We start from the raw sequence: 14470 nt of genomic DNA on the forward strand, positions 1-14470 counted from the left end.
CGATTTAGGTAGTGCTTTAGCACCTTGTCCCTAACAGAGGCAATGGCTGTTGTTTGAGTGATTTTTAAGTGTAATATGTCTATTGCTCAATACCCTATATCATGTGTCATTCCAAGTTTGTATGTACACAAAGGTTTTGAACGTTATTACAAAGTATGCGGTCACGCTGAAGTGTGCATGTATCTATGTGCATTAGATATGGTTTAGGCTAATCCTGAGTTTAGCAATTTTAACTCACACTGCCGTTGATGTCTATTCTGTCAAGTTTCCATTACTTTTTGACAGCTATGATAGCGCAGTCTGCTGCACTATTCTTTCATGTAGAAGAATATAAATCTGACAGATCCATTATAAGTTAATAGGATCCAACACACAACAGATCCATCATAACACTCATGACTCTGTACTGACAAAAGAAACAATACTGGTGTGAACACAGCCATATATTTAGAAATCGAGGCTACTGTGCCATCTTCACCAGTCCAGCTTGATCACAAATTGACTGTAGATTACATGACATTCACTAACAATACATCCACATACAATAACAACTTTAAGCCAGTACATAGAGAATATAATTTCTTATTCAGCATTTCTCCAATTTACTGAGATTACAAAAAAAATGCTGACTACAATTTGCCATAAACTCGATGTGGACGGAATGGGGGCGCAGGTGTAGAGGTTTAGAGACCATCTAGAAATATTTTCAGCCAGGTTATTAGCTTTCCCCGTTGCATTTTTATCCGTCTCCCATGTCAAAAGTCAGCATATAAGAGAAAGTAGGAGATATCTGTCTGTGCAAGTCCCTTACTGAAATAATGTATTACTAATCATTCTTCATTAATGATAAAATGTCAGTATGGCAACAGCAACGGCTGGTCATAAAAACAAGTCCAAGCCGATATTTGTGATAGGTTGTTCCAGTGCGGGGTATTTAGTCTTTTGTGTGTATATTGCTGCATTGACAGAATGTGATCTGGAAATATTTATTTCTATCCTCAGATGCCATGGCAATCTTCCCTCCGTTCTTTCGGCTTTTCTTCTTTTATTTGTTCCATCAACTGATGCAATAAAAGAAAATACTGTCAGAAATTAAACCAGCGTGTGACCATGCTACTCAGAATGCCAATGAAAAAAATATGGCAGAACCTGTATGCGGCACCCGGCACAGTGCGCCTGACAACTCTCCAGAGTTCATTTAATCGAAAACCTGGAGGCTGCCTTGCAGCTCTCTACAACTACAAGCAGAAAAGACTGATGTCTGTAAATTGCAGAGGACAGTCTGTACCCAAGATCTGACAATAGGTATCTCCGTGCTATTGTCACTTTGCATTCTAATTTGCATCTATTCCGCCTGGAAAAACGGATATTGGTGAAAAGGAAATATTATCTATGGAGCCTTAGTGCTTCAAAATACTTTCTTTCTTTTCCGTCTGATATATTAAAGCCCCTCTAATTATGTATTAAGATTGTCTAACTGGTAGAAATGCAAGGGATGCAAGAACATAAGATATTTCACACTTTGTGTTTTATACATTTAGGGATAGAGACTAGCAAACATTGCTGTAGTTATTCAGTGTCTGTTATTTATATAGTGCCAATATGTTCCAGAATGGTGTATGGAGAATGTAAATATAAAGCGCAAAGAAGCAGCACTCAAAAAAAAGGAGGAATTTATTCACCAAACAAATGCAACATTTCATCTCCTCAATGGAGGCATTTTCAAGCAAATTGTGATAACAAAAAAAAGGTATATACACCGCGTTCCAAATTATTATGCAAATATTGTTTTTCGCTGATTTTCCTAAATAGTCGATGCAAATGACAGTCAGTATAATCTTCAAGCCATCAACCGTTGGAGTATAATGCAAATTTTATTGAACAAATCTCCTAATGATAACAGATTTTTTTTTAGAAGTAAAAAACTCAAAATGCACTGTTTCAAATTATTATGCACAACAGAGATCAAAACATTTTAAAGGTTGTAAAGAGAACTAAAATGGTAATTTGTTGAATTTGCAGCATCAGGAGGTCATATTTACAGAAATCAAAAGCTCTTTCAATCAAAAAAAACTTGGCAGGCCAAGTTACATGTTAACATAGGACCCCTCCTTTGATACATCTTCACAATTCTTGCATCCATTGAATTTGTGAGTATTGGACAGTTTCTGCTTGAATATCTTTGCAGGATGTCAGAATAACCTCCCAGAGCTTCTGTTTTGATGTGAACTGCCTCCCACCCTCATAGATATTTTGCTTGAGGATGCTCCAAAGGTTCTCAATAGGGTTGAGGTCAGGGGAACATGGGGGCCACACCATGAGTTTCTCTCCTTTTATGCCCATAGCAGCCAATGACACAGAGGTATTCTTTGCAGCATGAGATGGTACATTGTCATGCATGAAGATAATTTTGCTACGGAAGGCACGGTTCTTCTTTTTGTACCACGGAAGAAAGTGGCCAGTCATAAACTCTACGTACTTTGCAGAGGTCATTTTCACACCGTCAGGGACCCTAAAGGGGCCTACCAGCTCTCTCCCCATGATTCCAGCCCAAAACAGGACTCGATACGATGGTAGGTTGAGAACCATCATAAAAACAAAATATTACCATAAGCTGGTTACATATACAGAGGAAAAAAATTTGACAAAGTAAGGCTTCTCTATTACTTTGCTGTAATGCACTACTTACTACAACACAGCTGTAAGGACATATACTCTTTTGCAAATAATCTCCACTTTAAAAGATTTCTTACGGTTTAAAAGCTCAATATTCTTGATGTAGTTAGAATATATTTTAATTCTTTTTAACAAAATAAAATAATGTTTAATATTTAGTATCACAAAATTGCCTTTTTCTATGCAGCACCTCTTCTAAATCCACCATTCACAGCTATGCTAAAAAAAATAATATAATACAACATTGAAAAAATATAATACAACATTGTATTACCGTATATATATATTTTTTTAGCATAGCTGTGAATGGTGGATCCAGAAGAGGTGCTGCAGAGAAAAATTCAATTTTGGGATTTTTATTCGAGTGAATGACTTAGCTATTCCAGTCACTTCACAGGTGTCTGTGGGAGAGAATGAAGTTTTAAGGGAAGGCATGAATAGGGCAGACTTGTCGTGCTGTTTTCAGTATTACACAGGGGATCATTGCCTTTGGTTTCTTCAATCTGCTGGGGATAGCAGGGTTACTCATTTGAAAGTTCCCTCAAGAACAGTAGACTCAGAACTATGAAGATTTCCTATTCCCTATTGAAATGTCATTACATCAGTCTGATACGTACTGAATTGCTTATGTTGCCCAGAGAGAAGAAAATGGCCTGTATTTACTGAATTACTTCAAAAATCTATTATTTCCTTATTACTTTGTTAGTCTCCTTGGTTTTCTTGTGAGTCAGTTTACATTTTGATTTGACATTCATGAGATACTCACGCATCTTTTATGCTATTTCATATATTACTAAAGTTCCTTGTGAATATAAATTGGATCCTCCGTCAGAACGCAGCCATAGCGCAGATGTGAATGAAGCCTTAGACCTGCCATTTTACTAACCGAAGAGTAATACGTTGAGATAACCCCTTGCTGATTACAGTGGGATCTCACTCAACTGTACGATTATTTGATAGTTTTAGGGGAACTACTGTGTAAGTACATTACATGGTACCAATCGGTGACTATGTCAAGTCATTGCATATAGCCCTCCAGCAGAAGGAAGTGCTCTTCTATCAACTCGATTTGTCGCAATTGGGTATATGAGAATGGCTTGTCAAGACAACCAACTTAAATGGGGGGATATCCAAGGGGAGAAAGAAAACCTGCAGCGCACATCCACTTGCTGTACTTGATCTGTTGCAGGAACCTGCATAAAAAGTGTTCCTACCTAATTGTTCTCAGTTGGCCCCTATTGCTACAAGGAAAGGTGAGCTTTTTCCATGTGTTCATTTTTTGTGGTGTTGTGGTGCCGTATCTGTGGGAGGACGTGGTCCAGAGCCGAGGTGGCTTAGACTGGCAGCATGGGTGCTGTTGGTCTCCTTGGTTGTTCCCTCTGCAGGTGCTGTGTTGCAGCGGCATTAGTTGCCATGGGATACTACACTTGGTAGAGTAGGGACTCTCTTGAAAGAGGTCGCCGTGAAGTGGCAAGTGGGCTTATACAGTTTGGTCAAAATGTAAACTAAGAACCTTATGTTTGTACATTTTATTTTGCTGAGTAGCAATAGATCAGGTATAGAAAGTGGATGTGTGGTCCAGGTTTTCTTTTCTCCCTTGTGGTTAAATAGAGGGGGGGGGATCGATAAAAATGTGATTGGTTTAAAGGACATCTCCATCTTTCTAGAGGATCCTTCACATGTATATGATTTTAATTCCCTGTGATCATCAACTTCCAGTTGATGTTTCAACAAGCCGTTACTTTTTAGTTATTGAAGAGGCCACCAGCATTTGTAGTGCTCATATGCTTTTCAAAAGAGTTTTAGTAATGTAGGTTTTGCAGTGGTAGAATCAGACTCTCAGCTTTTCTTCACCCTTTTGCACTCAAAGTACTAAATTGAGACAAATAAGAAGAGTGACACATCCATAAACTTCAATTGGTCTGTTTGTTAATGGTCTCCAGCCAGCAACAGGAGGTTTTTCTCTACAATTTGAAGAGAATGAATAAACTAAAATGAAATAAAACAACAAGAAATGAAGGTAAGTGCAGACTGAACAGGAGATTAAATAAACCCCATTCTGGTTAGAGGACAAGATGGTAGTTGTAAATTGTATACATACAAAGTGGACTAACGTTATCAGCGATGTCCCACAAGACCTATACTGGCAGCAGACACAGCGAAGATAAAGGACCTGTTTTCTTTGCATTGTTAGCAATACCATTTTGGATGAAAATAATGGTAATATCAGGTTGTTTGTGGTGGATTTGCTCTGCATTTGTAGTATTTGTGGGATGTTATGTAGGGTTAATATTGGTGTTACGCTGAGCCTTATTGGGATATTTTAGTAGTTTCCACACATCTGGATAAAATTTATGTATGCACCAATTGTTCCCCCTCACCTACCATAAACTTTTGTATATGGGCTAAATTTTGTAAAATAAAGATGTTTTTGTGGTCTGCTGACGCCCACTTGTATCCGATTTTAATCCATCTGTTTGTAATTTTGTTTGTATATTTTTTTAATCAAAATATAATAAAATTATAGTGACCTTTTCAAAGGTTAGGTTGCTGTTATCTTCCATGCACAAATCTGTCAGAAACCTGATTCTTGCGATGGTTATTAACTATGGTTCATGTTGGTGCATTAGACTTTTCAAGGGCTTGTTTATTCATTACAGCTGTGATGTGGGTTTTTGTCAGGGAAAAGATGGAAAATAAAAGAAAAAGTAAATGACAATGACACAATCATTATTACACTGTAATCATATGGAGCCCAGAGAGATCTGCTTCCCATGGCTGCATTTTCCGCTTTCGCCATTTTCTCATCTATACGTAAAAAACCTGAATATAAAGTATATATAAATACATAGATGTGTATATTACTGGATTTACGATACTGCAATGACTATCCAGTTCTTACCCACAGTTTTCTAGATTCCCTGGAACAATGTTTCTCAACCTCTCTAAACCAAGTGCCCGGTAAACTACGATTAGTCAAGATTTTGAACAAAGTTGCCTTTCTGACCGCATACTGTATTACACGGGACCATTTAATGCCTTCCCATCCCTATTCATGATTGAAATCTGGGTCGGCAGGGGGACACAGTCTTAATGGCTTTTAGCTGCAGGGCCTGGAAAGTGTGATATATCTCATAACTTTTGGCGTAAAAAAACGTTATATGTGGCACCTTGTCAATGATGCCACAATGTCGCCATCACAGTGCCAGCTGCAGTGCACATATGAAACATCCTCTTCCAGTGCAAGAGGTCATCCCAGGGGAAGAAGTCTGCTATGCAGAAATAATCTATGGCTTCTATTGGGATAGCAGGATTGTGTTACCCCTGTGCTGGAGTATAGAAAAGGATTTTTGTGTTGGTCACATGAGTGCTATCAAAGAATTCGGAGGCATATGGAGGTACAGTACTGCCCCATGTACCTCTATTACGGCTGTAATATATCCGCGTGCATGAAGCTTTATTTTGATTGATTGTGGGGGGTTGGGGGGTATGTTCACACGTGGCAGATTCATTGCAGAAATCTCTGCACCTAAAAATCTGCTCCATCTGAATAAGGCTGGTTCTGCAGCAAGTGCACAGGATTTTTACAAACCCTATTCAGATGATTGTCTGCAACAATTCTTCAGTGACCTACAATAGACCATAAGGAATACAAATGCCCAACAGAATAATTGAAAATATATTATATCAAATTTATTAGTAAAAATGTAAGTGAACAGTAATGGCGATAATACAGACCGTTGAAATATCGGAGAAAAAGAAGGGCATAAGATGACAAATCCCAAATGCACAGAGAGCACCTCCATGCAAACAGTATATACAAGCAATGGGCTCATGTGGGGACGGTATAGTATATGATGACAATAGCCATACAGTATGACTAAAAATTTAACAATGTAAATAACATTATGACAGAAAAAAGAGCCTAATGTCCTGAGTATAAACTATAGGATGTCAATGAGTAATAGTGGGTTAAATCACCATATGAGGTATGAATGTTCTAATGCGAGAACAAAGTATGGCTCCCAAAGGAAATACCCAGTATGATGTAAAATGACAAACTACAAATGGCCTATGCAATACAACAGAAAGCCAAGGACTTACCCTGGGACATGCTTGTGTGTATGTAGTAGCAAGGAGGACCGTCTCCTCGACGCGCGTTTCGCTAAACCAGTAGCTTCGTCGGGAGGTCCAAAATAACTAAAGCACTAAAAAAGTTCACAACACACCTGTGTAATGGTCAAGTCGGCGCGCAACCCCCATGATGTTCAACCCGTAGGAGCAGGCGCATGCACACACAATTCTACCGTGTGTGAACATACCCTAATAGAGACTAAATGAGGACATTAGAGCTGTACTTTTGGGTTTAAAGAAGCAAACAAGTTATTAAATCCTTCTTAGATACAATCCTTTGTATCCATATTTAATTGCTGTTTCTGTTTTTTATTTAGGATCTGGGCATGGAGTCTACATCATTAGACGACGTACTGTATCGATATGCAAGTTTCCGGAACTTGGTGGATCCCATTACCCATGACCTGATAATCAGCTTGGCGAGATATGTGCATTGCCCTAAACCGGTATGTACTCAACGCTTTTTCAGAACTTATTACTTGGCAAAGAAAACCTGCGCATTGCATGTTATGTATTAATCTACTTGTATAAAGTCATTTTTGTTTTAGAGAGAAATAGCAGGTACTCTCTTCAGCAAGCAATTCCCAGAGAAGTTCCTGCCTTTTCTCTGAAATGAATATAGCTTCTTCCTTTTTGGTTCTCATTACATCATTTTCTGAGAATAGACGCATAATGGCTTTATTATAATAATGCAATAAGAGTCGGAATATGATCTGCAGGCGTTGCAATGTTTTGTATAAAGAAATGACAAAAACGAACCCAGAAAGCTGACAAACAGCGAAGCCTGCAGGTCAGAGTACATATGTAGGTATAAACGTCTAGGTTTTAAGGGTTAACAGACATAATGTTCTTTACATACCTCATAACAAAAGGAAGATAGTTAAATCCCTCCCCCACACCACACCACACACACACACACACACACACACACACACACACCAATTTTCCTGGTTTTGGGTGTTGCGATGAGTGAATGTAGCTGGCATGTGGTCTATTTTGTGTCGATCATTGACACTCGGGGTTGGACTGACACACCAGCGTACCATGGGATCTTCCAATGAGCTCAAGATCTGACTCAATTATAGGCATTAAAGGTCCAGCAGAAGACTTCCACACGTGGAGCTGACTTTGGATCCAATGACTGGCCACTAGGGTCTATTTCTTATGGGTCAATTCACAAAAAAAACTATTAGACCTTAAAGATATGTTGTCCTGTGTGTGCAATGAAAACAACAAAGTTCACAATGCAATGAAATATGGACAAGCACATGTTCTGTATAGGTTTCAGAGAAGGCAAATAAGGGTTTAGATAAATTACCACCTGCTTATACAAGATCTGTATGTTACCATAGAACATGTCCAGCAACAAACTGAGTCTCTCAATCATATAATCAGATAATCATATCTCCACACAGGTGGTTGTTGCCCATCATCTGCCCTGCCATGTCAGTGGTTTCCATTCTTTCCCTCTAGGCAAAGTTTTCTTGCAGCTGAAGTCCATGTACTGGGTTAGGTTCTTTTAATATCCCGTTTGAGCCTGCTGTTTGGTATATATGCCAGGAAAGCTCCCGATATATACGCTAAACGTATCCATAGGCCTCCATTCACCCGACGGAGGCCAAAAGAGTGGCATTTTCTCCTTCATCAGACTTGTATACATTGGCATACTTTTTTTTTTTCTTGCTGTATAGAAAAGCATAGTTAACTATGGTTTTCTATGCCGAGGCATCTCGCAAAAAAAGTATATCATTTTTTTTTAACATGGAAGCCTATGGGCGACTTATGCCACTGTCTGCTTAGACAGTGGCATACGTCAGAGCCTTCCGTCAGAGGTATATGTCAGGCAATACTCTAATGTGTAAAATCTAGGAGTGATTGATAAAAAAAAAAGCAAAACAATATCTTGCCTACAGTGTTTCAGTCTGTAGGATTGTCTGCATGTTCCTGAAACAGTCTCGTAGAAATCTTGCTGAGAACACAGGGGTGAATTTCCTCTGATTTTCAGCTGGGGGAGGGGGATTTCCACGCCTGGTCTCCTATTGCAAACAGAGTAGGGAGGACATTCACGACAGCGACAGCGAGAGGCCTTACAGACAGAGACAGGACTGATCTGAGAAATGCGACAACAAATGGAGGATCTCCTGGAACATCTATACTACGTTTCTATCAGTAGCTATAAAACAGCTAGTAAAATTGTTAATATGAATGGAAAGTTCTGTGCACAGAAGCCACGACTCACATATTGGAGTTAAAAATATTTGACGTTTTAAAGAGCTTGTCAAATGTATGGCTGGTAATGAACATGTAAAATGCTCACCACAAAATGAGAAAATATGTGTGTTCTTCCTAGAGAATGCGCATTAATACTGATCCGCAGCAGGTGCTCATATTGCTCGTGTGAATGTGCAGTTATGTTTAAAAGTCATTTAAGTATTTTTCTCAAACTCTGCAATACTTTTATACAGGGATGAGCAACCTGTGGTTCGCCAGCTGTTTTTGAATTACCAGCGCCAGTACGCTATTTTTTTAATGTATGCTCCTCAGTATAGTTTTTAGGATAAATAAATACACTTGGAATTTCTGCAGGATTGAATGAAATGTTTTTATTTTTCAGTATACAGATTTAGTTGCGAATACGGTAGCAGCAAAGTGGTTGAGATTTGAACAAATCTCATCCATACGCTGCGTAAATGATGAGCGGAAAAAACGCTCAGAAATTGACCTGCGGTGCGTTTTTTTTAACTCGCAGCATGTCAATTGTAGTTGCGTAACCGCTGCTTTTGAGTTGCAGGTTTTTCCCCATTGAATTCAATGGGGAGGTAAAACCGGCAACAAATAGCCGATATGCATCATTTTGCCGCCGCAAAAAATGCAACTCAGAAAAAAATATCTTGTACTTACCCAGAATCCTGTGCTTCTTCATGCAGCCCAGCCTCCTAGGATGACGTTTCATCCCATGTGGCCGCTGCAGCCAATTACAGACTGCAGCGGTCACATGGGATAAAATGTTACCCAGTAGGCTGGCCTGCAGGACGTCAGAGGGTAAGTATGTATTGTTTTGGTTTTTTTTAAAGTCCAGTTTTCCGCAGCGGACATTCCGGCCCGTAAAACTGCACCACAATTTGGTTTAGTCATAGTATCTTTCCCATAATAACAGGCTAAACTGTGTGAAATACCAAATAACAAAAATATCTGTGATGCGCACGTGGATGTATTCTGTAAATATCACCAACCGGCCCTCACAAACTCAAGCCACAGTTGTTTATTCGATTTGTGCTACAATGGATGATTTACAAGGCAGCTGGACAAATCTATGGGCTTAGCCTGCATATGGCAAATGCACAACATGTTTCAAAAGAGGTTGAAAAACGAATCAGCGCAGATAATCCAAGTTTATTACGTAGAGGTTTAGCTCCATGTTATACAACAAGGTTCCCAATGTAAAAACTCTTATCCTGTAAGTCATTTGTATGAACTTAAAAATGGTCCTTTGTAAAGTCTAAAAATCTTGAAGGCTATGTACACCTTTGAGTGCTTGATGGCTTTTTTTTTTTTAAATAAATAGATTAGTTAGTGTGATTAGTGTAACTTTGAAAAGAGTTTTTATTAAAAATCCCCTTTACTTTTGGAGATACAGCTGTTCTGTATTCTCTATAATGTTCTGTATTCTCTATACAGCTGTATCTTTCATTTTACACTGAATCCGTCAGTCCCGCGGACCTCACGGGTTCAGTGTCGGCGGGTCCTGTGTCTTTCTGACACGCAGGATCCACCTGTAATCGATCACATCTTTAATCCGTCAGTCCCGCAGAGCTGACACTGGGTTCAGTGACGGCCTATCTCATCTTAGATGTATCTTAGGGTATGTTCAGGGTATGTTCACACGACAGCGTCCGTAACGGCTGAAATTACGGGGATGTTTCCGCCAGAAAACATCCCCGTAATTTCAGCCGTAACGGCATGTGCAGGTGCTTGAACGCCGCGTCCATTACGGACGTAATTGGCGCTGCTATTCATTGGAGTCAATGAATAACGGCTCCAATTACGGCCAAAGAAGTGACAGGTCACTTCTTTGACGCGGGCGTCTATTTACGCGCCGTCATTTGACAGCGGCGCGCAAATTACGCCTCGTGTGAACAGACAAACGTCTGCCCATTGCTTTCAATGGGCAGATGTTTGTCAACACTATTGAGGCGCTATTTTCGGACGTAATTCGGGGCAAATACGCCCGAATTACGTCCGTAATTAGTGCGTGTGAACATACCCTTAGATGTGATCGATTACAGGTGGAACCAGTCAGTTCCGCGGGACTGACGGATTCAGTGTAAAATGAAAGATACAGCTGTATAGAGAATACAGAACAATATAGAGAATACAGAACAGCTTTATCTCCAAAAGGGATTTTTTATAAAAACTATTTACAAAGTTACACTAATCACACTAACTAATCTATTTATTTAAAAAAATAAAAAAAGCCCTCGAAGGTTTACATAGCTTTTAAAAGGAAAGGACACTATGGGTAAAGGTACAAGTAATGCCCATGGGTGGCTGAGATGTGGAAACGAAGTGGCTGTAAACCACGCCAATTTACATTCTTATCGTAAATCAGTGCGTTTTTATATTGATTATTAATGGCAACGTGGTTTAGGCAGGTAAATAGCCGTTTTACCTGCAAAACTGCACGACCTTAGCCTAAATCGAAATACCCCGTTCCACGGAACAACTTTTCAAACACCAACAAATTAGAGGGCATTTGAAACCTAAGGCGGGGTTCACATGTTGCATTTATGTTGCGTTTTTGTTGTGTTTTTTAACTATTCGTGAGAAAACGCATCTAGAAAACACAGGTGTTTTATGTAAAAATGCAGGTATTTTCTCATTTTCCATGCATTGTACAAAGGGTTTCAGCTGTAATCTGGTTTTAAATTTACTAGCCATAGGTTTATATCTGAAACACTTTGTAAAATGTTTTTTAAGTGCGTTTTTCTCAACAACAGTTAATGCAACAAAAACTCAACATAAATGCAACATGTGAACTCAGCCTTACTTAGGAACGGATGAACATCAATCAGGATGGTCTTCACTGCCGGAATGGAAGAAACTGCTCCCTGTCGGATAAGGAACGTGTTGTTGTCTAGCAACCATTCACGTGAGAGCCGTATGCTAGGCAGCAATGCTTATTCTAAATGCCGCAAACAACAGCATTAATATTTACCGATCGTGTTGCTAATAACGATTAATCAAGATCAACAAACAAGCAAATCAGAAGAGTAATTGGCCAGTGTAAACTGGGATTAAGGTATGTAAATTCTGAAAGTGCAGCTATAAAAGCATCCACTGCTGATATGATTCACAATTATGTATGTAAATGTCTCTAAAGCTTATCACAACTGGAAATATGTGAGATACATTACCGAACATGGGGCATGGATTTATCTGTACTCCGTTTTAGTAATCCCATTGATGAACACTATGAGCCTCAACTCACTCAAAAATAGCAGCTAACGGAATATTAGAATGTATTCAATTGCTCAGTTAATTTAGAATATGCCAACGAAAAGCAGTAAGGGCACGTTCAGACGTGGCGGAATTGCTGTTGAATTCCGCTGCGGACAGTCCGCAGTGGAAATCCGCAGCAGACAGTTTGTCCATTGGTCGCTGCGGACCATAGGCTGCGGTGCAGAATTTTCTGTCGGCAGCATACACTGTCTGTTGCGGACTTGATGCGTACTTGTTGCAGAATTTCTCCATTGACTTCAATGGAGTTTCAGAATTACGCAATCAAATCCGCAGACGTAATGTGTGTTGCGTTGCGGATTGCTTTCAGGAACAAGATATTTCATCATTCTGGCTGGACCTATGTGTGTCGAAGTCTATACCCAGACTGGGATGGAATGATTGAAAGAGAGCAGGGTGTGATCTGCACCTGAATCCACAACGACAAATCCGCAGCATTTTACTTAAAGAGGCTCTGTCACCAGATTATAAGTGCCCTATCTCCTACATAATGTGATTGGCGCTGTAATGTAGAGAACAGCAGTGGTTTTTATTTTGAAAAACGATCATTTTTGAGCAAGTTATGAGCTAGTTTAGATTTATGCTAATGAGTTTCTCAATAGACAACTGGGCGTGTTTTTACTTTTTACCAACTGGGTGTTGTACAGAGGAGTGTATGAGGCTGACCAATCAGTGACCAATCAGTGTCCTACACTTCTCATTGTTCCAGCCCAGCATGATCCACAGTGTGATTGTGCAGTGAAAGAAGCTGGGCTGGAACAATGAGAAGTGTATGACACTGATTGGTCACTGATTGGTCACTGATTGGTCAGCGTCATACACTTCTCTGTACAACACCCAGTTGGTAAAAACACGCCCAGTTGTCCATTGAGAAACTCATTAGCATAAATCTAAACTAGCTCATAACTTGCTCAGAAATTATAGTTTTTCAAAATAAAAACCACTGTTATCTACATTACAGCGCCAATCACATTATGTAGGAGATAGGCACTTATAATCTGGTGACAGAGCCTCTTTAAATTAATTTACGTCAGCAGAAAATGCACCAAACATATTAAAAAGTTGCCACCTTAATATATTTGGTGCATCTTTGGCTGTCCGTGCGACAGAAGTGCAAATATATACCTGCTTTGAGCAGGTGTAGATTTCTGCCATAACTTACGCCAGCTTCTAACGTAAATCTGTTGTTCCTACGGAGACCCCGTCGCTTTAGATAAACCCTGCTTTTATTTCTCACCACTTTTGGAAAGTGTAGGGAAAAGTAAAAGTCACATTTTGCGACTTTTGTTATGCCAGAAAACTGGTGCTAATCTTTTGATATATTCCCCTCTGTGTCTTCCCTGTTAACACTGAAGCTGAAGAAAATTGTTCGCAGTGAAGGAATCGCAGTCCGTTTTGATTAGCGGACATGAATGATTACTTCCTATCTACTTCGACTACTTGGTCTCCAGCAGGTCATGGACTACTATGGGGAGCAGATGTCTGGTACATGGTTCCTGCTTCTGAAAGAGCAATTACTATGGAGACAATATAAAAGAGCAGAAACAACGTCATCAGCTAACATTAAGTAATGCAAGTATGCATAGGGCTAAAGTCTACCTTTTATACTCCCTTCATCTTCATCTCTTTATTCAAAGGGTATAGAATGACTTCTGTTGCTCCCTAACCTACACCATCCGTCTGCTGTGACTGCAGATCTGCACTGACAGCTACGATAAACTAAAATAAAACTCCGTAATAATGTCTGTTGACTTCAGTCTTCATATTCTCAAAGGCGGAAAAATAATAATCTTTGATGGGGAGATAAAATTATGGCTCATGCTGTGGTCTGCCTTCTTTAATGCTCAAAGCTATGAACTTCTGAAGTATTGTGGACATACTGCGCTGTAACTCTCATTCCTTTTTATCGTGTTCTGGGCTGTGTCTTCAGAGGGTCAGAACCGGCCCATTATTACTTTCATCTGTTCCAATGATATTTTGCCTCGGCCACTATGATTTCTTTGTGAGTGCTCACCTCCTCGTCATTCTTCTTAAAGAAAACTTTTAACCAATATGAATATGTGAAATCTTGTATTCTGGAGTTTGATTTCACAACGGCTGCTTTCTCCTATTAAACAATATGCCCCCACACATAAAGGAAAAT

The 14470-nt window shown here is 39.5% G+C and overlaps 1 protein-coding gene across 1 annotated transcript in view; it reads left to right on the forward strand.

Annotated features, from left to right (window-relative positions):
• Positions 1 to 14470, forward strand: part of LRRC75A (leucine rich repeat containing 75A) — a 261263-nt gene that overhangs the window by 65310 nt on the left and 181483 nt on the right. Inside the window, exon 2 of the mRNA XM_075854262.1 lies at positions 7128 to 7256. Within this exon, the coding sequence (XP_075710377.1) occupies positions 7128 to 7256 (129 nt within the window). The remainder of the gene's footprint in view (positions 1 to 7127; positions 7257 to 14470) is intronic.

The sequence above is a fragment of the Rhinoderma darwinii genome, chromosome 2 (assembly GCF_050947455.1).
Source record: "Rhinoderma darwinii isolate aRhiDar2 chromosome 2, aRhiDar2.hap1, whole genome shotgun sequence".
Lineage (NCBI taxonomy): Eukaryota > Metazoa > Chordata > Amphibia > Anura > Rhinodermatidae > Rhinoderma > Rhinoderma darwinii.